Source organism: Bicyclus anynana, chromosome 27 (assembly GCF_947172395.1).
Source record: "Bicyclus anynana chromosome 27, ilBicAnyn1.1, whole genome shotgun sequence".
Taxonomy (NCBI): Eukaryota; Metazoa; Arthropoda; class Insecta; order Lepidoptera; family Nymphalidae; genus Bicyclus; species Bicyclus anynana.
The window spans coordinates 3,814,088-3,841,844 of record NC_069109.1 but is presented as its reverse complement, the minus strand read 5'-3'; the positions used below and the strand labels follow the sequence as shown (position 1 = coordinate 3,841,844).

The window sequence follows — 27,757 nt, the reverse complement described above, 5'->3', positions numbered from 1 at the left end:
ATGTTTTCAGCGAAAGCAAGTCTAGTTGACAAGGTTGCAGGTAAGCATAAATAAAAAAAAAAACAGAAATTACATTTTCCAAAACCTCGATATGTACTAATGTATGTTTCTATGCTTGCAGGAAAAAAGGAACTCCTTCATAATGTAGCAGGTAAGTCATAATATTATTTTTAGGTCAGGGTGAAAAATTCGTTTTTTTATGAATGAATGAATGAATGAATGATATGAATGATATTTTATTCATGAAAATGTAGGTTTAACATGATGGGACATTGAATGAATTGGGCCTTTATACATTTTACCATAACTGGTGTATATTATTCCGTTACTTCGCCCGCCCTTAGACCTCCTCAATCCGGCCCTGTCGCAAAATCCGTTCTTAGCGGACATCTATTAACTATAAACTACCTCCCTGCCAAATTTTATCTTTCTATGTGAAGCGGTTTTCGAGTATTCGTGATGAATGAATGACCAATCGCATATAAGGAAGATGAGGAGTAATCTCAGGATCTGCTGAACCGATTTTAAAAATTCTTTCACCAATAGAAAGCCACGTTATTTGCGAGTGTTATAGGCTATATTTTATTTCCGTATTCCCACTGAAACGGCTATAACGCGGGTGAACGGGTGAATGGAGTAACTACTCCCGTTTTCCCAACATTTCCCTTCACTGCTCTGCTCCTATTGATCGTAGCGTGATGAAAAGTATACTATAACCTGCCCAGGAGTATGAAAAATAATTGTACCAAGTTTCGTTAAAATCCGTCGAGTAGTTTTTGTTTATATAACGAACATACAGACAGACAAAAATTTTACTGATTGCATTTTTGGCATCAGTATCGATCAATAATCACCCGCTGATAGTTATTTGGAAATATATTTCATGTACAGAATTGACCTCTCTACAGATTTATTATAAGTATAGATTATACTCATTGGCTTTTAAGCCTCGATAGCTCGATAGTAAAAGGACTCAACACCTAGAGATCGTGGGTTCGATGCCCACTCTTAAGTTCCTAACATAATTTCTCGAGGGGAACGGAATATATAACGGGAAAATATTTAAGAAACTTTCAATATAAAAAATAATAATTAATTAAAACACAGACACACACTTGTGATTATTTAATTAACAAAAATATTATGTTTCAGGTAAAAAGGACTTTCTTCACCATGTTGTCAAGGGTAAGTACATTAACTTAATTGTCAAAAAATGTACTAACTACAATTTACAATCACACAAAAAGGCGTTTATTAGACCAATCAACATCTGGGAAACAGTTTTAAATACTGATACTGCCAATGATATTAAATACTGTTAGATGTGTTACTAGCGCATGAAAAAAGAGGAAATTTCCACATATCAATGTTAGTTGTTTTTTTTTATTGTTTACAAGTTAGCCCTTGACTACAATCTCACCTGATGGTAAGTGATGATGCAATCTAAGATGGAAGCGGGCTAACTTGTTAGGAGGAGGATGAAAATCCACACTCCTTTCGGTTTGTACACGACATCGTACCGGAACTTGGCGGTACGTCTTTGTCGGCAGGGTGGTAACTAGCCACGGCCGAAGCCCACCAGCCAGACCTGGACCAATTGAGAAAACCTCAATCGGCCCAGCCGGGGATCGAACCCAGGACCTCAGTCTTGTAAATCCACCGCGTATACCACTGCGCCACGGATGCCGTCAAAAAAAAAGTTGTGGTCAACAACGAACGTTATTTAAACAAATAATACCTAAATATCGTCTACAATGTCGAGTTGTGTGTTCAGGAAGTGTAAAAACTATATATACATAAATATATAATGGAATTAAAGAAAAAAATCTGCATGTGTGCGCTTAGTATTGTAGCCTATTAATTGGATCAATTATTGCGGTGATTTTGTAGGGACGTAACCGATCTATAGTTATCAACCCATATTCGACTCACTGCTGAGCTCGAGTCTCCTCTCAGAATGAGAGGAGTTAGGCCAATAGTCCACCACGCTGGCCCAATGCGGGTTGGCAGACTTCACACACACAGAGAATTAAGATTAAGGTTTCCACGATGTTTTTCCTTCACCGTTTGAAACACGAGATTTAAAAATTAAAATGCACATAACTGAAAAGTTAGAGGTGAATGTCCCGGACCGGATTCGAACCCACACCCTCCGGAATTGGAGGCAGAGGTCATATCCACTGGGCTAGCACGTCTCACGAGTACATAAATATATAATGGAATTAAAGACAAAATTGTGCAATTGTGCATCTGTGCGCTCAGTGTTGTAGCCTATTAATTGGATCACTTTTTGCCTCAGACACTTATTATTGTATAGGACCTGCCAAGCTAGACGTTACTTTTTTGTCATAGTATATGATCAACGATCTAATGCGATTATAAAAACTGTCTCTATAGAATCGATGTTAAATAGTTGTAATCGTGTTCGTCGGTTAAAGAGCTCCGTAAAATACCTTTTTGTGTAATTGAATTGTGTAAAAAACGGGCAAAACTTCTAGTTTAGTATAAGAGTATAAGATATATACCAAATCTAAGCTCGTTTTCCTCAGAAAATGACAGAGAATTTTGTTCGTGACTATGAGTGCGGTGATTTTGTAATGAAAACTATTTGTGAAATAAATACAAAAGATGTATGAATAAACACTTTAATTAGCAAAATTAAGATCAGTAATTTAGTATAACAAAACAGAGATGCGATTTGGAATGGAACCCGTCCGATGCGATGGCAGAAGAGAGAAGAGCATTAGACATTACATTTGACAGTGACACATGACATGAGCGTTCCAAATGTCAGATTCACTTTAACATTTTGTATGGACGTAACCGATCTATAGTATAAAACTGCCTCATTGGTCCCGTGGTTAGCTGGTTCAGTTACGGACAATGAGGTCCAGGGTTCGAATCCCGGGTCAGGCCAACAAAAAACAATATAGGTTATTGGGATTTTTCTTACAAGGAAAATCTTAATAGCAGCCTGGAGTTGGGAAGTTGGCGGTGTTACTACACCCCCGTGCCTCGGAGAGCACGTAAACCCGTCGGTCCTGCGCCTGATCTCTCATCGTGTCGGTCTGCCGTCCCATCGGATTTCGAGAGTGAGGGAAGAGAGAGTGCACCTGTACTTGCGCATACACTTGTGCACTATAATATCTCCTGCGTACATGGTTAATTTCACCATGAGATTAGCCGCCGTGGCCGAAAAGTCGGTCGGGAGCATATTATTATTATTATTATTATAGTATAAAATTATCATTGGATACCGCAATTAAAAACACGCGTTACATTAAACATTTTTTCTCTCTGTAGGGTTTTGTTCTCTTTCTATAACGAGTAGAAATAAAAAACAATATATATTGATACAGTTGTTACATTGAAAAACAGCAAATGACTAATTAGTAATTACCCAGGTGTTCTGAATAGCAAATAATATTATTCCATATAACTGCGCAAAAGGTGAGCAAACATTTGCAGAACAAAAGACAGAGTTATCAAAGTCGCTTTTTTTTTGTTTTTGGAGTTTATTGGAGTTTACTCCTTAAGAATCGATTTTTTATATATAAGGCGCCCGGTATGAGAAAAATCCGAGGGGTAAAACCAACTGAACTAACGAAAAAGTGTCACGTTTTTGGTGCGCACCTTTAGTGCGCAACTTTCTAATTTATTTTAATGATTATATCATTGTAAGAGTAAAATATATAATGTGAAGTATATTATAAAGTCTATTAGTTATTTTACAATTCTATAAATTTAGTCTTCTTTAACATAAGCATTACTAAAGCCCTACTCGATGTGCACTGTTTACCTATTCTGCGCACCTTTCACCGTGCGCTGCCGCCAACAGCGTTCACATGCCTAGCGCGTCCGCACGCACGTGCACGCTGTTGGCGGGCGCGCACGCAGCGCTGCACCTCGCTTGCGCACCTTTCACTTTTCAGGCGTTGCTATTGAAAAGAGTAAACTCCATCCGTGCGTCGGAGCTGACACACACTTTTTTTTTTATTCTTTACAAGTTAGCCCTTGACTACAATCTCACTTGATGATAAATAAGTGATGATGCAGTCTAAGATGGAAGCGGACTAACTTGTTAGGATGAGGATGAAAATCCACAATCCTTTCGGTTTCTACATGGCATCGTACCGGAACGCTAAATCGCTTGGCGGTACGTCTTTGCCGGTAGGGTGGCAACTAGCCGAAGCCTCCCACCAGCCAAAAACTTATATATTCTTTGTCTTTTTGTTTTCAGATAAAAAGAAGCTGGTAGAAAAAGTGGTTCCAGGTATGTAATCTCCTTCAAATATAAATACTAGAACATCCGAAGAAACGAACTTCACCCATCTGTTTAATGGACGAAAAGTGTTTTAAGGATGTTATAAATATGTTGCGAGTAGATTGCATTGACCTCTGCCTTCGATTCAGGAGGGCGTAGGTTCGAATCCGGGGCACGCACCTCCAACTTTTCAGAAATTAAAGATAAAAATAAGAAATTAAATATCACGTGTCTCAAATAGTGAAGAAATACATCGTGAGGAAACCTGCATACCTGTTTTTTTAATTCTCTGCGTGTGTAAAGCCTGCCAATCCGCATTGGGCCAGCGGGGTGGACTAATGGCCTAACCCCTCTCATTCTGCTTCCTTACTATAGCTCTCGCCTGTGGCTCGAGCTGCAATATTGCCTCGGCTGTAATTTTCAACTTACCACGCTTATATCATAAAGTACAACTTTATTTACTCGTATATTTATAAAAGGTCATTCATCCCGAAATATCGAAGACCACTTGACGTACATAGTTGAAATTTGACAGGGAGGTAGTTTATAGTTAATAAACGTCTGCTAAAGACGGATTTCGTGAGAGGACTGCAAGAGAAAGGCGCCCAGATATTCGCATTGTACGTATCGAACGCATCCGATTTCATCATATCAGCCAATGGACGTCCACTGCAGGACATAGGCCTTTTGTAGGTTCTTCCAAACATCACGATACTGAGCCACCTGCATCCAGCGAATCCCTGCGACTCGCTTGATGTCGTCAGTCCACCTGGTGGGGGGTCGACCAACACTGCGCTTACTAGTGCGGGGTCGCCATTCCAGCACTTTGGGACCCCAACGTCCATCGGCTCTTCATCCGATTTACCCATCCCAAAAAAAAAAAACACTGAAAAAAGTTTTCAATTAAAAAAAAAATATTCTATTCTTTGTGCTTTTGTTTTCAGATAAAAAGAAGCTGATAGAAAAAGTGGTTCCAAGTACGTAATTTCCTTCAATTATAAATACTAGAACATCCGAAGAAACGAACTTCACCCATCTGTTTAATGAATGAAAGTGTTTTATATCAAAACTAGCTGCCGCCGCGCGGTTTTACCCGTATGGTTCCCGTTCCCGTAGGAATACGGGATAAAATATAGCCTATAGCCTTCCTCGATAAATGGGCTATCTAACACTGAAATAATTTTTCAAATCGGACCAGTAGTACCTGAGATTATCGCGTTCAATCAAACAAACAAACAAACTCTCCAGCTTTATAATATTAGCATGGATTTGGATGTTTAAAAATATGTTGCGAGCAGAATGCTTAGATAACTCCTATATATATATATATATATTACTCCTATATCCTATACCTATAAATCATGATGGCTAATTAATAGTTTTTCCAGCTGGCTTATTCACTATTTTGGTATTTATTATCAATCTATTAAAATAAACATCAAATCAATTGACAAAACTACATTTGAATAGTTTTTTTTTTTTAATCTTGAATTTTTTAAGGACTTTTATTTTACAAAAAATATGTCAGCCCTATCGTACCCTAATCAGTATAACTTAAAAGAATTATATATTAAACTACTTAATTTTAAATCTACTTTTTTAAACAAAGATCATACACCATTCTGGCTTCCCCAGACATTGGAAAAGCCATGATGGTATTAAACAAACCTACATCTTTCCTATTTAAGTTTAAATCACTGATTAAGTCTTCTCTTTCCTGACCATTTTGAACACATTCCATCAATAAATGCTGAACATCGTCAATTACTCCACATATTTCGCAATTTAGCGATTCCGATTTCTTCATTAAAAATGAAAATTTATTTGATGGAATGTGTCCAGATCGTAATCGATTTGCTATTTGTTACATATATGACATTTGTTACATAGAATCTCAATTTCGTATATGTCAACTATAGATACTAGATACAGGATATAAATGCAGGAGATTTTATAGGCAACCTACTAGTAATATACTTTTTAGCATCGAATATTTCCTCTTTGTATTATTAGACAGATGTTTTTTTTTATTCTTTACAAGTTAGCCCTTGACTAAAATCACCTGACGGTAAATAATGATGCAATCTAAGATGGAAGCGGGCTAACTTGTTAGGAGGAGGATAAAATCCAACACCCCTTTCGGTTTCTACACGACATCGTACCGGAACGCTAAATCGCTTGGCCACGGCCGAAGCCTCCCACCAGCCAGAAATGGAACAAATTATGTAAACCTCAATTGACCCAGCCGGGGTTCGAACCCAGGACCTCCGTCTTGTAAATCCACCGCGCATACCGCTGCGCCACAGAGGCAGTCAAATTATGTGTAAATTAACATAATCAACCTAATCCCGCCAAACCTATAAGGAGGGACGTAGTGGATCGTTAATTAATAATAATTATGATAAATATATAAGAATTCCTGTAAAATAAAAGAAAACCTAACCACTCTCATTTACCGTTTATTAGCTGGAAACAAAAAACCTTGCTCAAAATCCAAGGGTGGCCAAGAACACAAACCCGCTCCAGCACAAGCGCCGAGCAAAAAACCATGTGACAAGTCCAAGAAACAACTTAGCAAACCTAAAGATCACCCACAAAAGAAAGAAGAAACCAAACCGAAGTCAGTAGACCACAAACCAAAGCACGTGAAGAAACCATGCTCTAAATCTGCAGATAAAAAAGACAAGAAAGACAATGGAAAGGATAAAGAAAACCAGAAACATATTAAGCCTATTTCAACGCCAGCTAAAGATAAAAAACCTTGTGACAAAGCTAAAGGAAATTGTTTACCAAACAAACACGATAAACAACCGAAAAAAGACGTGAATATAAAAACTAAGCCTATACATAAAAAACCAAAGTCTGACGATGAAAAATCCAAGAAGGCTGTTAATAAGAAAGACAAAAAACATAGTAAACCAATTTCAGTACCATCCAAGAGTAAAAAGCCTTGTAGCAAGTCTAAAGGTAAACCAACAAGCAAACACGATAAACAACAACAACAACAACAACAACCGAAAATAGAGGGAGATAAAAAGCCCAAGTCTGATGGAGTAAGACATAAAAAGGATGTTCATCATAAAGATCATCCAAAAAAGAAAGAAGAAAAAGATCTAAAGCCTGTAGACCACAAACCAAAACACGCAAAGAAACCCAAAAAAGACGTTCATAAAAAAGAAAAGAAAGACGAAAAACAAAAACATAAGAAACCAATTTCAGAGCCAAGTAAAAGTAAAAAGCCTTGTGACAAATCTAAAGGGAAACATCCTGAAAAATCAAAGAAAGACGTTGAAATAAAGCCTAAGCCATTAGACAGAAAACCAAAAAGTAAAACACCTAAATCTCGTGATGGTAAACCCAAGAAGGATATATTTAAGAAAGACAAGAAAGACAAGAAACATAACAAACCATCTAAAAGTAAAAAAACAAAAGGTCATCCAGATATCAACAACAGAGAACATCCAAAGAAACACAATGAAAAAAAACACAAAAAGGATAATGTAAGGAAAGAGAAAAAAGAAAAAAAAAGCGATATCAAAAATGACGTTGAACCTAAGAACCATCAACCAAGTGAAAACGTACCCAAGAAGCAAGATGATATGAGTGTTGAACACCCATCCAAAATACATCCAAAACATAAGCCATCTGAGGTCAAACCAAAAACGAAACCCTATGAAAAAACCCCAAAGAACCCATCCAAACATAGCAAGAAACCCAAGGAACCAAAACATAAGGACAAAAAGCCAAAGAATCCAAAACATCATCCCAAATCTGATAAAAACACTCACTTACAACCAAAAAAAGAAAACAAGAAACATGATGATCATAAACCGCACAAAGGTAAGCTACATTTTTTTAAACATAAAACATAATTAAAAACTAAAAAGAGACGGTCCGTTTCAAGTCCACTCGTGTACCCCGTATCATTAAAATTTTAAAAATATAAGGATTTTATTAAAATCTAAATACATGAATAAATCTAACTAAATAAAAAGAAATAAATAAAATAAAAGCACCAAGTTTCTGAGTTATATCAAGGTGGCGCCCATAGAGCAACTATGACATGACAATTGACAGCAAACGTCAAATCGACTACTGCATTGAAAACATCATCAATCCGCCATTATTACCAATAGCGTTGCTTTTCTTGGGAGTGAATGAATATTATTTCGAAAGAATTAAAGTAAATTCGTAGATTTGTATAATCAAAAATAGTTAAAAAAAATATGTTCTTTTATTTCCGCCAGGGACATTTTCGACCATCTCCTTTTCATGTAAAACCTCTCAAAAAATATGCAAAAACTTTTAGTAGAACGATAATGTTTAAAATATTTAAGACCATTAAAAGGTGTCAACTAGCCAATTCTTTGATCCTACCGTTAACAAGTGGTATCAAAGGATCCTTTAACCCTACACACAACGTTCACAAGTGCGTGACTTCACTCAAGGTCATTCTCTGCCATTGTAGGGTTTTATTTTGGTTACAGTTTGATTTGTTAATTAAGTTGTCCTGACAAATGTTGTGATAACCTTTGTTCGACATTGGTATTCTTATTTTTGTAATCCACTTTTACGTCTGCTGAAAATATATTATTGGGTATCATAGATATTGGTCTTAATTGGAAGCAATGTTACTAAAATTTTGATAAATTTGTGATGCCAGATAAGAATTTACAGAGTCAAAGACTATAACTACGTAACAACTGTACTACTCGCATTTATTAACTTCAGTTCAAGGCCAATATCTCTAAAATTGAAAAGTAATAAATCTGTCTGAACTGTCTGTAAATCACCAAACCAAGGTGCCATCGTCAAGGTACCATACATTTAATTTTGAATGGATAATATAATTTATTGCCAAACTAAATATAGATGGACCTAGCAACCTGGTTGACAACCTACTGCTGAAAGGATTTCTTTCCTTTGTATAATAATTTAGAAGGATCGTGATAACACTGCATTATAAAAATGTAAATTTCAGGAGACTTCATTTTAATTTAGTACCTTGCATGAATCACTCATCACGAATGTGCGTACGATATGCACAACCACCTCGCAACCGTCGCAATTTCAAGTACTTTCCTGTATAGTATATATATTTTCATTGTTATATATTTTTAAAGTAACCTTGTCGTCATTTTACAGGAAAAACAAATCCAGTGAAGCCAAAAAAAGAGGATAAAAAACATATTAAGCCACATGAAAAAACCCCAAAAACCCAAAACGACAAGTCTGTAGATGAAAAAAATACGAAGAAGCATGACAGTGAAAAAAATCACGAGAAAAGAGCAACTAAGAAACACGAGGAACCAAAGGAACAAGGAAAAGAAATAAAATGGCCAAAACATAGTAAACCACACACAAAACCTAATGAAAAACCACAAAAACAAAATCCACAAACTGAACTTCCACAAAATAAACCAGGCAATACAAATGACAACCCAGGTCCAAACAACCAACACCCCCAGGTAGAAAATCCTACAGATGTCAAACCAAGCACAAAAGAAAATCCTAAACAACAGAAACCACAAACTGAAAATCCACAAAATCAACAAGGCAATACAAATGAAACACCGGGCTCAGAAGGCCAACAACCAAAAACTAATAATCCTGAATATGGCAAACCAGATTTAAAAGATAATCCACAAGAAAAAAGCCCGCAAGGCCAACCAGGCAATAAAAAAGTCACTACAGAAACAAATCAAGGTGCCACTTCATCTGCTGGCGCCTCTGCTACATCGTACTCTACCAATACAGAATACAAGAATACAAAGACGACAGAAGAGTCCAACACAGGAAAACCACAAGACGATGATCGTAAAGATGGTAAACCAGATTCAAAAGATAATCCACAAGAAAAAAGCCCGCAAGGCCAACCAGGCAATAAAAAAGTCACTACAGAAACAAATCAAGGTGCCACTTCATCTTCTGGCGCCTCTGCTACATCGTACTCTACCAATACAGAATACAAGAATACAAAGACGACAGAAGAGTCCAACACTGGAGAACAACAGCAAGATGACCAAAAACCACGAGACGATAATCGTAAAGATGGTGAACCAGATTTAAAAGATAATCCACAAGAAAAAAGCCCGCAAGGCCAACCAGGCAATAAAAAAGTCACTACAGAAACAAATCAAGGTGCCACTTCATCTTCTGGCGCCTCTGCTAAATCGTACTCTACCAATACAGAATACAAGAATACAAAGACGACAGAAGAGTCCAACACTGGAGAACAACAGCATGATGACCAAAAACCACGAGACGATGATCGTAAAGATGGTAAACCAGATTCAAAAGATAATCCACAAGAAAAAAGCCCGCAAGGCCAACCAGGCAATAAAAAAGTCACTACAGAAACAAATGAAGGTGCCACTTCATCTTCTGGCGCCTCTGCTACATCGTACTCTACCAATACAGAATACAAGAATACAAAGACGACAGAAGAGTCCAACACTGGAGAACAACAGCAAGATGACCAAAAACCACGAGACGATGATCGTAAAGATGGTGAACCAGATTTAAAAGATAATCCACAAGAAAAAAGCCCGCAAGGCCAACCAGGCAATAAAAAAGTCACTACAGAAACAAATCAAGGTGCCACTTCATCTTCTGGCGCCTCTGCTACATCGTACTCTACCAATAAAGAATACAAGAATACAAAGACGACAGAAGAGTCCAACACTGGAGAACAACAGCAAGATGACCAAAAACCACGAGACGATGATCGTAAAGATGGTGAACCAGATTTAAAAGATAATCCACAAGAAAAAAGCCCGCAAGGCCAACCAGGCAATAAAAAAGTCACTACAGAAACAAATCAAGGTGCCACTTCATCTTCTGGCGCCTCTGCTACATCGTACTCTACCAATAAAGAATACAAGAATACAAAGACGACAGAAGAGTCCAACACTGGAGAACAACAGCAAGATGACCAAAAACCACGAGACGATGATCGTAAAGATGGTGAACCAGATTTAAAAGATAATCCACAAGAAAAAAGCCCGCAAGGCCAACCAGGCAATAAAAAAGTCACTACAGAAACAAATCAAGGTGCCACTTCATCTTCTGGCGCCTCTGCTAAATCGTACTCTACCAATACAGAATACAAAAATACAAAGACGACAGAAGAGTCCAACACTGGAGAACAACAGCATGATGACCAAAAACCACGAGACGATGATCGTAAAGATGGTAAACCAGATTCAAAAGATAATCCACAAGAAAAAAGCCCGCAAGGCCAACCAGGCAATAAAAAAGTCACTACAGAAACAAATGAAGGTGCCACTTCATCTTCTGGCGCCTCTGCTACATCGTACTCTACCAATACAGAATACAAGAATACAAAGACGACAGAAGAGTCCAACACTGGAGAACAACAGCAAGATGACCAAAAACCACGAGACGATGATCGTAAAGATGGTGAACCAGATTTAAAAGATAATCCACAAGAAAAAAGCCCGCAAGGCCAACCAGGCAATAAAAAAGTCACTACAGAAACAAATCAAGGTGCCACTTCATCTTCTGGCGCCTCTGCTACATCGTACTCTACCAATAAAGAATACAAGAATACAAAGACGACAGAAGAGTCCAACACTGGAGAACAACAGCAAGATGACCAAAAACCACGAGACGATGATCGTAAAGATGGTGAACCAGATTTAAAAGATAATCCACAAGAAAAAAGCCCGCAAGGCCAACCAGGCAATAAAAAAGTCACTACAGAAACAAATCAAGGTGCCACTTCATCTTCTGGCGCCTCTGCTACATCGTACTCTACCAATAAAGAATACAAGAATACAAAGACGACAGAAGAGTCCAACACTGGAGAACAACAGCAAGATGACCAAAAACCACGAGACGATGATCGTAAAGATGGTGAACCAGATTTAAAAGATAATCCACAAGAAAAAAGCCCGCAAGGCCAACCAGGCAATAAAAAAGTCACTACAGAAACAAATCAAGGTGCCACTTCATCTTCTGGCGCCTCTGCTAAATCGTACTCTACCAATACAGAATACAAGAATACAAAGACGACAGAAGAGTCCAACACTGGAGAACAACAGCATGATGACCAAAAACCACGAGACGATGATCGTAAAGATGGTAAACCAGATTCAAAAGATAATCCACAAGAAAAAAGCCCGCAAGGCCAACCAGGCAATAAAAAAGTCACTACAGAAACAAATCAAGGTGCCACTTCATCTTCTGGCGCCTCTGCTACATCGTACTCTACCAATACAGAATACAAGAATACAAAGACGACAGAAGAGTCCAACACTGGAGAACAACAGCAAGATGACCAAAAACCACGAGACGATGATCGTAAAGATGGTGAACCAGATTTAAAAGATAATCCACAAGAAAAAAGCCCGCAAGGCCAACCAGGCAATAAAAAAGTCACTACAGAAACAAATCAAGGTGCCACTTCATCTTCTGGCGCCTCTGCTACATCGTACTCTACCAATAAAGAATACAAGAATACAAAGACGACAGAAGAGTCCAACACTGGAGAACAACAGCAAGATGACCAAAAACCACGAGACGATGATCGTAAAGATGGTGAACCAGATTTAAAAGATAATCCACAAGAAAAAAGCCCGCAAGGCCAACCAGGCAATAAAAAAGTCACTACAGAAACAAATCAAGGTGCCACTTCATCTTCTGGCGCCTCTGCTACATCGTACTCTACCAATAAAGAATACAAGAATACAAAGACGACAGAAGAGTCCAACACTGGAGAACAACAGCAAGATGACCAAAAACCACGAGACGATGATCGTAAAGATGGTGAACCAGATTTAAAAGATAATCCACAAGAAAAAAGCCCGCAAGGCCAACCAGGCAATAAAAAAGTCACTACAGAAACAAATCAAGGTGCCACTTCATCTTCTGGCGCCTCTGCTAAATCGTACTCTACCAATACAGAATACAAGAATACAAAGACGACAGAAGAGTCCAACACTGGAGAACAACAGCATGATGACCAAAAACCACGAGACGATGATCGTAAAGATGGTAAACCAGATTCAAAAGATAATCCACAAGAAAAAAGCCCGCAAGGCCAACCAGGCAATAAAAAAGTCACTACAGAAACAAATGAAGGTGCCACTTCATCTTCTGGCGCCTCTGCTACATCGTACTCTACCAATACAGAATACACGAATACAAAGACGACAGAAGAGTCCAACACTGGAGAACAACAGCAAGATGACCAAAAACCACGAGACGATGATCGTAAAGATGGTGAACCAGATTTAAAAGATAATCCACAAGAAAAAAGCCCGCAAGGCCAACCAGGCAATAAAAAAGTCACTACAGAAACAAATCAAGGTGCCACTTCATCGTCTGGCGCCTCTGCTACATCGTACTCTACCAATACAGAATACAAGAATACAAAGACGACAGAAGAGTCCAACACTGGAGAACAACAGCAAGATGACCAAAAACCACGAGACGATGATCGTAAAGATGGTGAACCAGATTTAAAAGATAATCCACAAGAAAAAAGCCCGCAAGGCAAACCAGGCAATAAAAAAGTCACTACAGAAACAAATGAAGGTGCCACTTCATCTTCTGGCGCCTCTGCTACATCGTACTCTACCAATACAGAATACAAGAATACAAAGACGACAGAAGAGTCCAACACTGGAGAACAACAGCAAGATGACCAAAAACCACGAGACGATGATCGTAAAGATGGTGAACCAGATTTAAAAGATAATCCACAAGAAAAAAGCCCGCAAGGCCAACCAGGCAATAAAAAAGTCACTACAGAAACAAATCAAGGTGCCACTTCATCTTCTGGCGCCTCTGCTACATCGTACTCTACCAATACAGAATACACGAATACAAAGACGACAGAAGAGTCCAACACTGGAGAACAACAGCAAGATGACCAAAAACCACGAGACGATGATCGTAAAGATGGTGAACCAGATTTAAAAGATAATCCACAAGAAAAAAGCCCGCAAGGCCAACCAGGCAATAAAAAAGTCACTACAGAAACAAATCAAGGTGCCACTTCATCTTCTGGCGCCTCTGCTACTTCGTACTCTACCAATACAGAATACAAGAATACAAAGACGACAGAAGAGTCCAACACTGGAGAACAACAGCAAGATGACCAAAAACCACGAGACGATGATCGTAAAGATGGTGAACCAGATTTAAAAGATAATCCACAAGAAAAAAGCCCGCAAGGCCAACCAGGCAATAAAAAAGTCACTACAGAAACAAATCAAGGTGCCACTTCATCTTCTGGCGCCTCTGCTACATCGTACTCTACCAATACAGAATACAAGAATACAAAGACGACAGAAGAGTCCAACACAGGAAAACCACAAGACGATGATCGTAAAGATGGTAAACCAGATTCAAAAGATAATCCACAAGAAAAAAGCCCGCAAGGCCAACCAGGCAATAAAAAAGTCACTACAGAAACAAATCAAGGTGCCACTTCATCTTCTGGCGCCTCTGCTACATCGTACTCTACCAATACAGAATACAAGAATACAAAGACGACAGAAGAGTCCAACACTGGAGAACAACAGCATGATGACCAAAAACCACGAGACGATGATCGTAAAGATGGTGAACCAGATTTAAAAGATAATCCACAAGAAAAAAGCCCGCAAGGCCAACCAGGCAATAAAAAAGTCACTACAGAAACAAATCAAGGTGCCACTTCATCTTCTGGCGCCTCTGCTACATCGTACTCTACCAATACAGAATACAAGAATACAAAGACGACAGAAGAGTCCAACACTGGAGAACAACAGCAAGATGACCAAAAACCACGAGACGATGATCGTAAAGATGGTAAACCAGATTCAAAAGATAATCCACAAGAAAAAAGCCCGCAAGGCCAACCAGGCAATAAAAAAGTCACTACAGAAACAAATCAAGGTGCCACTTCATCTTCTGGCGCCTCTGCTACATCGTACTCTACCAATACAGAATACAAGAATACAAAGACGACAGAAGAGTCCAACACAGGAAAACCACAAGACGATGATCGTAAAGATGGTAAACCAGATTCAAAAGATAATCCACAAGAAAAAAGCCCGCAAGGCCAACCAGGCAATAAAAAAGTCACTACAGAAACAAATCAAGGTGCCACTTCATCTTCTGGCGCCTCTGCTACATCGTACTCTACCAATACAGAATACAAGAATACAAAGACGACAGAAGAGTCCAACACTGCAAAACCAGATAATAAAGAAAATCCTCAACGAGAAAACCCTCAGAAAGAAAAACCACAAGAAGAAACTCCAGTAAGGAAACCTGAAACTCCAGACAGCAAACCCAAATCAAGGAAACCTTCTGCTGGTAAGTTATAGATATTAATTTTTTTATGCAAATATATACCCCCCCGGTGACGCCGTAGTGGTTCCGCAGGGAGCTATCGGCACCTACTCAGACAGAAAAAAAAAAAAGCAAATATATATTATACTAACTGATACTCGCGCCTTCGTCCGATAGGAATAGGAGTAGAAAAAATACTGCCAAGTGGTGTGGTGTGCCTGTTTCAAAATAATTTGGGGGGGGCACCAAAGATTTTATTAACCGACTTCCAAAAAGGAGAAGGTTTTACGTTCGGCTGTATGTATGTTATTTTCATGTCCAGCGATATTTCCGTCATTTGCTTACCGATTTTGAAAATTCTTTTTTTGTTTGGAAGGGTATACTGTCAAGGTGATCCCATTTTTTTCATGTCAATCTGATCCTTCATAACTGATCTTTCATGGCATCCTGGAGAAATTGAAGGAAACTTTCGTAAATATCGTAGAGACGGCCTGTGCGTTTGTTGGTTTTTTATTAGGTATTTTATAAACTACTACAATTTAATGAAGTTGGTCTGATGATGATGGAACTCGTCAACGATTTACAGCAGTTACCTTTTGTTTGGGCTTGATTAATTTGTATTGATGAGAACTTTCGATGAAGACGAAGGACAGTTTAGGAAACTCCTCGACGGTTCACAGTAGCTACCTCGTGTTTGGACTTGATAAATTTGTGTTGATGAGAACTTTCCACCCGTATGGGTTATGACTGCATTAGGGGTCTGGTTAAGAAAACTCCTCATTAACTATGTTTTTTGGATATTCATATTACGTGTGGATAAAGGGGGAGTGAGATTTTGTATATGAGTTAAAGTGCTAATTTAAAATTGGGATTGTAGGACTTAGGTCATTAGAAAATAAAGTTTCAGCTAATAGCTTATTAATTTTTGTTCACACTCAGTATGCTACCTAACACTAAAAATTAAAAAATAAAAATTTTAATGAAAAAATTCAACTGACTTCCAACACAAAAATATGATTTTACATTGATGATCATATTATTTTGATGATCAAACATTGATGATCAAACATTGATGGTCATACATTGATGATCGTATTTTTAAGGTAAAAATTTCATGATCATATATTAATGGTCATACATTGATGATCACATTTTGATGGTCAAACAGTGATTGTCATACATTGATGGTTATACATTGATGATCATATTTTGATGATCAAACATTGATGGTCATACATTGATGATCGTATTTTTAAGATAAAAATTTCATGATCATAAATTAATGGTCACACATTGATGATCACATTTTGATGGTCAAACAGTGATTGTCATACATTGATGGTCATACATTGATGATCATATTTTGATGATCAAACATTGATGGTCATACATTCATGATCGTATTTTTAAGATAAAAATTTCATGATCATAAATTAATGGTCACACATTGATGATCACATTTTGATGGTCAAACAGTGATTGTCATACATTGATGGTCATACATTGATGATCATATTTTGATGATCAAACATTGATGGTCATACATTGATGATCGTATTTTTAAGGTCAAAATTGCATGATCATATATTAATGGTCATACATTGATGATCATATTTTGATGGTCAAACATTGATTGTCGACAGGAGGGTGCTAACATCACTGAGCAATGTTTTCCGGTTGTATCAATTCTTCGGTTAGTTTTTTTAATTATTTGTTTAACTAAATTATCTCCCTCGGCGATTTATGAATATATTTGTGGATGGTCTAAGATCCGGAATAATAAAAATTAGTTATTGTTATTGTGGAGGCCGTGGGTTCGATTCCCACAACTGGAAAATATTTGTGTGATGAACATGAGTGTTTTCCAGTGTCTGTGTGTATTTGTACATTATATAAGTATTTATATGTAGTATATAATTGTATATGAATATTATAATATCAACTATCTTAGCACCCATTGTAAGATTCTTAATATCAAAGAGCTCGACCACGAGTCCATCAAAAAAAAAAAAAAAAAAACAAAGTCTATGAAACATTGACATTTAGTCTATGAAATCACTACGCACTCTCTTTGATTCACTTCCGCGTCACCTACACAAGTTCAACAACCTCTATCAGATTAATCCGCAAATTGTCCTTTTTATTTCACTTGGAGCTCCATATCCGCTGATCGCCTAAACCTATCTTACAAACTTACAATATACAAACCGCAAGAAGTGTATCTACCAACCCGCGAAGAAGCCGGCCGGCGCAAGAAAAAACGTGACACGAAGCATGTGATAATAATTAGTATTTAACTGAAGGTGAAACCCAGCGATCCGCCAAAACTGTAAGTTTTCCTACAACCTTTCTGGTCCATTCGAGTTCCCGGATCCCGTAATCTCAATCTAAATTCCTTCTTAATCACACAATTACACAAAGACAACACGCGCCATCTTGCATTCGACCGGTTCTTATTTTCACATCTTTCGTAATCCAATCGCATCCTACAGATTATAACGCAATACACGCATTTTAATACATTTTTCTAAAAATTACCGCTTACTTTTCTCATACATATATCTATTAACAAGAAGAATTAGTTACTTAACCTTAAAATATTACACTTGCATATCTATAAACAATTTAATTCATTTCTTACAACTCCTGAGCTTACAACATGTCGAAGCTAAATAAAAATATATTAAAACTAGAAGCACGCAAAGAAAGCCTGTTTAATATAATACAACAATTATACGATTTGAGCCGCTGCTTAGACGATGATCAAAACAGAAGTAGATTTTTAACTAGAGTCATTTCAATAGAAAGTACTAGGCAACAATTTATAAACACGGTAGATGAGCTAGTCACTGAGCAACTCAAGGAAGATGAGAACATCAGACCAAATTATGCTGCGCTTGAAGCATTTGATCAATTATATTGTGAAATTCAACAAGCTTTATCCAATGTAAAAAGCAAATCTCAAGGACTAGAGCAATATAACTTGTTGAATTCAAAATTGCCACCCATACAACTTCAGAAGTTCGATGGGAGTCCCAGTGCTTGGCCCGTCTTTTATGAAAATTTCCTAAGTTTAATTCACAACAATAATCAAATCTCAGATATGCAAAAGGTCCAGTATCTGACAGGATGCTTAACTGGGAAGGCTTTGCATATTTGTGCCAGTATAAGGCCAACTGGCGAAAATTACCACATAATCTTTAATTCTCTTGTAGAAAAGTATCAGGATACAAGGGTCTTGGCGTCTCAATATGTAGAATCCCTACTACATTACAAACAAAATACATTTTCTTTAGAATCATTTTTAGAACAGTTTTGTTCAGCAGAAGCTGCTCTTAGACGTTTAAATATAGATGATTTAGCAGATTTTATAATAACTCATATCGCTCTCTCAAAGTTAAATAAAGACACTGTAATCTTATTTGAACAAACTCACAAGGACATTAAAATTCCTAAATTTTCAGATTTAAATAAGTTTCTTAAAGAACAGGTTAAAATAATTACATTGCGCGCACAAACTACTCAGTCATATGCTAAGACTGAAAACTATAACAGAAAACCCAACACTACTTACAAGCCTAAGCCTCAAACGTTCACAAGTACAGTGTGTGGTAATACTTATTCTTCAAATTCTCAAATTAATCAACGCTCTTGTTTAGTATGTAAAAGTAAGGATTTTTATCCATTATATAAATGTGATTTCTTCATAAATCAAGATCCTAGAAACAGACTTGACATAGTAAATAAGACAGGATATTTTAAAAATTGTTTAGGATCTCATAAGACGTTCCAATGCCGCAGTCAAAATAGATGTATGAAGTGCTCCAATTTACATCACTCTCTGTTATGTGACTCATTTGCTAAACCTGGCACTTCACGTTCTTATACCGCTTCTCACTCACTGAACCATAGGGACACATCAACTAATAACACTTCAACTCACTTATCTGATAAACATTCAATAGCTCAACCATTAGCATCAAGTTTTCAAACTCAACATACTTCTGAAAATCAAAATCCACCTCAAAAGTCAAATGATTTAGCTCTCTCTGTCACAACATCAGCTTGTACTTACAGTAACATTAATCATACAACAGTATTGCTTCCCACAGCCGCTGTTAGTGTTTACAATAATAATGAACACCATTATATACGCCTATTTTTAGATACTGGGTCGATGACCAATTTCATAAGTAAAGACTGCTGTCAAAGGCTCAATTTGAAAATTAAGTTTGCTCCCACTACCATAAAGGGTATTGGTCAAACCGAAAGTACTTCATTAGGTTTCGTTACATTTAAAATTCACTCTCGTTTTGATAACCGTTGTTCTTACACAATTAATGCTAGGGTCATTGACACAATAACTGACCACTTGCCTAATGCCCATATTAATGTCTCAGAATTAAATCACTTGCACTCTTTGCCGTTGGCAGATGATAACTATCATATTCCTGGCCCAATTGATTGTTTGGTTGGAAATGAATTGTTTCCATTTTTAATTGGGAGTAATAAAATTATTTCACCGCATTCTTCTGTTGTTGCAATTCAATCAACGCTCGGCTATATCCTTATGGGGAAAGCTAATTGTGTCATGAACGATCATTACCAATCTAACAGTAAAGCATTTTTTTGCAACACAGAACCACTATTACTTGAAAAATTAACAGAACGCTTTTGGTCATTAGAAAATGTTCCTCAAAGAAACCATGTAAGCCCAGATGAGGAGACTTGTGAGCGCATATTTAAACATACATATTCACGCGATAAAACAGGTAGATATACTGTACACTTACCCTTCAAAGAAGATCCCGCGAAACTAGGTGATTCATTCATAAACGCTAAACGCTCTCTGACAAACTTGGAAAGAAAGTTAGACTCTACACCCGCTCTTCGCGCAGACTATAACGCAACTATTCAGTCATACATTGACAAAGGTTATCTCACAAAAGTAAAGGATCCATCACGCACCACTAATTGTTATTACATTCCGCATAGAGCTGTTTATCGCCCAGATAAAAAAACTTCTAAAACTCGCATTGTACTCAATGCTTCAAGAAAAACAACATCAGGAAAATCACTCAATGACTTATTATATACAGGACCCAATTTACAAAATAGCATATTTGAATTATTGATAAATTTACGTTTATTCTCTGTCGCCTTGACAGCAGATATCGAAAAACATTATTTTCAACTAAATCTCACACCCGCACATCACGCTTATCAACGCATTCTTTTTAGATTTGATTCTACACAACCAATAGATACTTATAATTTTACAGTTGTGTCATTTGGAGTGTCAAGCTCACCGTACCTTGCTATGAGAGTTGTACGTCAGTTAGCTGAAGATAGTAAAGACAAATATCCACTTGCATCAATTGAAGCTAATAATAATATGTACATGGATGATTACATAAATTCAGTCAATAGCTTGGATAAAGCTTTTGAAACTTATCAAGAAATGGTTAAAATGTTCAACTCCGGTGGTTTTAATCTAGTAAAGTGGATCTCTAATAACACTGAACTCTTAGCTAAAATTCCTTCTGCTCATAAAAATGAAAATTTTATCAATTTCGACTCAGACTCTCAAGATGTTACAAAGATTATAGGTATGCAATGGCATCCTAAGTCAGATACATTCAACTTTAAAATTAGTTTAAATAATGACACTTACTCAAACTCACAGTACACTAAACGCTTAATTCTTTCTATAACCGCGCGTTTATTTGACCCCTTAGGTTTTATAGGCCCTGTTATAACTTTCATGAAACTTCTTATACAAGAGTGTTGGAAGTTAAATCTTGACTGGGATACTCCAGTACCCATCTCAATCTCCCACCAATTTACTCAATTCTGTAATGAACTCTCATATTTAGAAAAAATTCAAATTCCACGTCATGTAGGTATATATTCTGATGTACACATCACACTATTAGGATTTTCTGACGCTAGTGAGAAATGCTACGGAGCCGCGGTATACCTACGTGTAAGCTCTAATGAACAATCTCAGGGATGTGTTCATTTACTCACTTCCAAATCAAGAGTAGCACCGCTTAAGAAAATATCTCTCGCCCGTTTAGAACTTTGCGCCGCTTTACTCTTAGCTAATTTAATTAACTCTGTACGAGAGGTTCTAACTAAACGCTGTAAATTAAATGAAATATATGCATTTACAGATTCAACAGTAACGCTTACATGGATACATTCACCCGCTTATAAATTTCATACATTCGTTGCTAATAGAATAACAGAAATAAATTCTAAATTACATTCTAAACATTGGTTTCATATAGATGGTCGCGAAAACCCCGCCGATATAATTTCTCGCCCTATAACACCAAAAGAGTTGTTGAAACGCAACCTTTGGTTTAAAGGTCCACAATGGATTACTTACCCTAATTCTCAATGGCCTGTAAAAACGTTCATTGTTGGAAGTAATGATGAAAACCTTGAGGAATCAAAAACAACAGTTTTAAAAGTTGAAGTTTCTCTTCCCAACTCTCAACATCCTATTGAAAATTTAGCCGAACGCTCTTCAAGCTGGTCTAAATTACTCCGCATTACAGTATATATTCTAAGATTTTCAAAACGTCTTAGCTCTCGAGGACTCGTCTCAGTTTCAGATTTGGAATTTGCTGAAGTTTATATTATACGTTACATTCAAAATAAACATTTTTCAAGTGACATTTGCGCTCTTAATACTAACAAAATTTGCTCTAAAGCTATACTAAATCTCAACCCCTTTATGGATAATGACCTCATTCGAGTTGGTGGTCGTTTGTCCAACTCACAATTAGAGTTTGGTCAAAAACATCCTTTTATTTTACCTGCAAAGGAACGAATTACTCATCTCATTGTTGATTTTTATCATATAACTAACTTGCACACAGGACCGGCTCTTTTACTTGCACTAATTAGACAGAAATACTGGATAATTGGTGCTAGAAATTTGATTCGTAATCGTGTACACAAATGCAACATTTGCCATCGCATTAATCCTAAATTTACCTACCCTAAAATGGGAGAGTTGCCCGCATTTAGAGTAGCACAAGTCAAAGCTTTCGTTTTTTGCTCTGTAGATTACATGGGACCTTATTTCGTTACTCATATACGCCGTAGAGGCATAAAAAGCCAAAAAGCATATGTTTGTGTATTCACTTGCCTAACTACTAAGGCAATACATATAGAATTGGTCTCTGATTTAAGTTCAGATTTATTTTTAGCAGCCTTTTTAAGATTAATATCACGAAAGGGACCTGTTAGCTTAATTTACAGTGATGGAGCTACAAATTTTTTAGGTTCAAAGCGCAAGTTAAATGAAATTTATTCTCTTATACAGTCCAAAGCTCATCAAAATTATATTGAAAACAAACTAGCAGAGCATCGAATTCAATTTAAGCATAGCCCACCATATGGTCCACACTTTAATGGACTAAGTGAAATTAACGTCCGCTGTATAAAAACTCATTTGTATAAAGTTATAGGTACACAAATTCTAACTTATGAAGAATTAAATACAGTTTTAGTTCAAATTGAAAATCTGTTAAATAGTAGACCATTGTGCGTCTTGAGTGCTGATCCTTCAGACCTATCTGCTTTAACTCCAAATCATTTTCTCAACATCACTCCTATGAAGTATTTACCATCAGAAGACTTGACTGACATACCTGACACTCGGTTATCACGCTATCAATTATTAAAAAAGATCACTCATTCCTTTTGGAAACGGTGGAGTCAAGAGTACTTAACTTCTTTACAACAGAGACAGAAATGGAATACACCTTCTAATCCTATTACTACTGGAACTGTTGTATTGATCAAAGATTCTAATACTCATCCTTTATGTTGGCCTTTAGGAATAGTAGAACAATTGTATCCAGGGAAGGATAATATAGTCAGAGCAGTCAAAGTTAGAACGCACTCCGGAAGCTATATCCGTCCTGTTGTACGGATTAGTCCCTTACCTTTGCAATAATATTTAATTTCATTCAAATTGTTTTAATTAAAGATAATTCATTTATTTAGTACATTATAGTTATAAATATTTTTTCACATATACTTCAAGCTCAACGCTCAAACCTTATAATTCAGTTATTAATTTATGTAGAGGGTACCTCTACGCCCGGGGGAGTTGTAAGATTCTTAATATCAAAGAGCTCGACCACGAGTCCATCAAAAAAAAAAAAAAAACAAAGTCTATGAAACATTGACATTTAGTCTATGAAATCACTACGCACTCTCTTTGATTCACTTCCGCGTCACCTACACAAGTTCAACAACCTCTATCAGATTAATCCGCAAATTGTCCTTTTTATTTCACTTGGAGCTCCATATCCGCTGATCGCCTAAACCTATCTTACAAACTTACAATATACAAACCGCAAGAAGTGTATCTACCAACCCGCGAAGAAGCCGGCCGGCGCAAGAAAAAACGTGACACGAAGCATGTGATAATAATTAGTATTTAACTGAAGGTGAAACCCAGCGATCCGCCAAAACTGTAAGTTTTCCTACACCCATAACACAAGCTACTCTGTATGCTTACTTTTGGATGTGTATTGTTGAAGTATATTTATTATTATAAAAAAAAAAAAATAATGCTCAGTTGTTTGTTAGGCAGCGTGAACACCGTCACGCTGCTAGTCGCGTTAGTAATAATTTTTGAACAACTCCCCTCCTCCCAACTTGTATCGACAACATCATCAAAAATTGTTTCTAACCAACTGTTATTTTTATATATGCTTAACTTTTCAGCCACATTGTCATTCTAATTGCGTGGTACGTTTATTTTCGTAGTTATGAAAGTTGAGCATCTCATCAAAATGAAGCTACTCACGGAAAATTAACTTGATAGTAATCAATAGGGATGATGACAGTTTTTTAAATTGTATATAAATTAAGAGATTGCTAATAGTAAAGCAATTTTGTAAAAGTAACAGGGTATCTGCGATCATTACTTTCGGAGCTACAGGGATTTAAAGGGTCAGCTTTGCGGTGCTGCCGCGGATCCCTGAAAAACGCCCCATACAAAATGATACGAATTAATGACGTCGTAGGTAATGCAATGATCGTTAGATTTGTATGTACGTTTAAACAAAATTATTAATATCTTTGTTATTTGTGCGTTTATGTTTATAGTTCACATATTAAAAAATGTCACATTTAATGTAAGAAAACTGAATGAATTTTCATCTAATTACGACATTTAATAGATTTCGAAATTTTATGATCTCATTTATTTTGCAAAAATATCCAGTCAATCTTTGCTTTTTACGTATAAATTAGTTAACATTGACCTTACCCGAATGTATCATAAAAATCAATATATTCAAACCTAGTCATCATCCCCATTGTAAGAATGCTCCACGGATCCTGGACCAATATAAAGAAAAAATATTAAAAAATCGGTTGTCTGTAAAGTCGGTTTACTTACGATAGTTGAACGTGACATGCATTGCATATTTCAAAAGAAATTTTTTTAATTTTATTTGTTTGACAGACATTTTGTATGGATATAGAGAAGGAAGTTAATGGAAATCATAATTGAATTGATCAAGTTACATTTGTTTGTACGCATAAATACAATTATGAACGCTGTCGAACGCGGAGGCCGATTGTGCCTCTTTGTCGCTCGTTCCGCGCTCTCGCTTGCACTTCAAGCGTTAAATAGAACGCCTCAGAGCGAGGTAACGCCGCATGAGTCATGTTGCCGTGCCTTTGACTATTCAGACTATGGACCTGTTTAGCACCCAAATTCACCAACAAAAAAGTCTGTCGTTTTTTGAAAGGGACGAGGTAAACTCACACATCGAAAATATTTAACACCATTAAATGTATTCTGTGTCCATTCCACACAACTATAAATTTGACCCACAATACACACACGCGTAATTTTTCACAGACTAACAAACACATTGCTTAGACTATCCACAGATTAAATACATTTATTATTCGATTACTCATCGATTTTTTGCTGTTTCGTCAAAAGAATCGATTCTTTTTAGAAATTGTTTTTATTACAAATTTGATAAAATTAAGGTACGATACTTACAAATGAACGTTACTCCATCTGTTACTAAACTAGAAGTTTTTGGCCGTTTTTTATGGCATTCCGGTTTGTGTAAAATCGGCATTTTTAGGGAGCTCTTTACACGACGAAAACGATTACAACAATGAAACATCGATTCTGTAGCAACAGTTTTTATAAACGCGTTAGATCATTGATTTATGATCTTTGCCAGAGGGGTAATGGTTAGCGAGGCAGATCCTGTTATTTAATGGTCGAAGGTTCGTGCAGCCGACTCCATCGAATTATAAGACGTTGTCACGTCAACATGAATTAATATATTGTTTTCCTCTTGACAGGTTGGAAGCGCTTCTTACCAGAAATATTTTCCCGTAGACCAGCTACAAGCAGGATATGTATCTGCTTCTCGAGCATCAGCGAGATGCCCGCAGAGTTGCGAAAACAATTCAACAACTATTACTAACATTTGATTATGGAAATGGCAACTGGATCGATTGATACGACCTTTAAACACACACTTTATAGGTTTATATCTTGGTTATGTCGATTATAAAATATATTTTGTATAGCTTGAACAGAAAAATTAAAAAAAAACTCTCTGTCAGTGCAATTAGTCGTAGACATAGAGAGAAATAGACGATTGATTGACGTACCGGTGTCAGACAAAAGATATTCACATCACAACACACTACATTGAAGTTTTTTTTACCTATATTTTAAGCTATAACTACTTACTTAAATTTACAAAAAAAAGTGTTGTGAGGCTGTTTTTTGTGTTCACTCTATGTTTATTTTACATATTTTAAATAAAAGTATATAAAATTATTACTGAATGACAATAGTCAAACTTGTTGGACCTAATAATTTAGTAATTCATTATTCTTTTATTTTGCCAAAATATTTTACGTGTAGATATATTCATACATAGGTCCTTAAAAGTATATCTAAAATAGCACGCGTCATGACACTGAATATCGAATCTCCTTGTCTTATTTCTAAAGAGTACACGCATAACTTGTTCTCATTTTTGTATGGAATACGATAGATACTATCTATAGGTCTACTAATTTTTCTGTCTACGATGCCAGTAGAAAAGTTATTTTTATTTTTCTGTTCATGCTAAAATTATTTTTACTGAGTCTTTAACACATTCCAGCATTAGTATTTTCATGCCTATTAAAGAACTTCAAGGCAAGAGTGAATAGGCAATTTCTAACGTACCCAATCTTAGACCTTAACAATTTGTGTCATAGTATGTCAAGAGCAATTTATGACACCTATCATACACACACTGTGTTGGCCGCTGATTTTCAACAAAGATTTCATGTTTGATTGATTTGATTTGATTCCCAGTTTGGTTAAATAATAATTTGTTCGCGTACGTTATATACCTATGTTGTACATGCATCGACACACCAAGTATAGAATTGCCTTGTCATGTTTACTTACGCATCTTCTTGAGAGGATGTGTTTTACTCTTACTATTGTCTATTTACTTTTCTGTCTACGCAATGTGTGAATTTCCGGTAAAAATAATTTAGATTACTTAGTATTTGTAAGGAGCATTATAAAAAATTTCAATTTTTTAATAAATTGATAAAAAAAAATGATTAATTGAATATAAAAAAAACTTTGTTTCTTTTTTCTTCCCGTATACTGATAGGTTATGGTAATAATGAAACTCACTAGGTACTTTGTGCCGTGATAGCCCAGTGGATATGACCTCTGCCTCCGATTCCGGAGGGTGTGGGTTCGAATCCGGTCCAGGGCATGCACCTCCAACTTTTCAGTTGTGTGCATTTTAAGAAATTAAATATCACGTGTCTCAATTGGTGAAGGAAAACATCGTGAGGAAACCTGCATACCAGAGAATTATCTTAATTCTCTGCGTGTGTGAAGTCTGCCAATGCGCATTGGGCCAGCGTGGTGGACTATTGGCCTTATCCCTCTCTTTCTGAGAGGAGACTCGAGCTCAGCAGTGAGCCGAATATGGGTTGATGACGACGACGACTTTGTAAAAATAGAATCATATTCAATATATTGGGAGCACGAGTACAAAAGAAAAGAATTTATTGAACTTAGAGAACGCTGTGTGTCGCTATGAGTACGCAGGCAAAATGACAGAGGTTGCACAGACATTAGATGTTCTGTCAAATAAT

At 36.7% G+C, this 27,757-nt stretch overlaps 1 protein-coding gene across 1 annotated transcript; it reads left to right on the top strand.

The window, feature by feature from the left end:
* On the top strand, positions 1-27,757 carry LOC112050682 (filaggrin). The gene is made up of 8 exons (XM_052890048.1): positions 1-40; positions 122-151; positions 1,153-1,185; positions 4,241-4,273; positions 5,209-5,241; positions 6,731-8,104; positions 9,410-15,595; positions 25,937-27,757. The coding sequence occupies exons 1-8, from the start codon at positions 1-3 to the stop codon at positions 26,059-26,061; spliced, it is 7,854 nt and encodes a 2,617-aa protein (XP_052746008.1). The 3' UTR covers positions 26,062-27,757.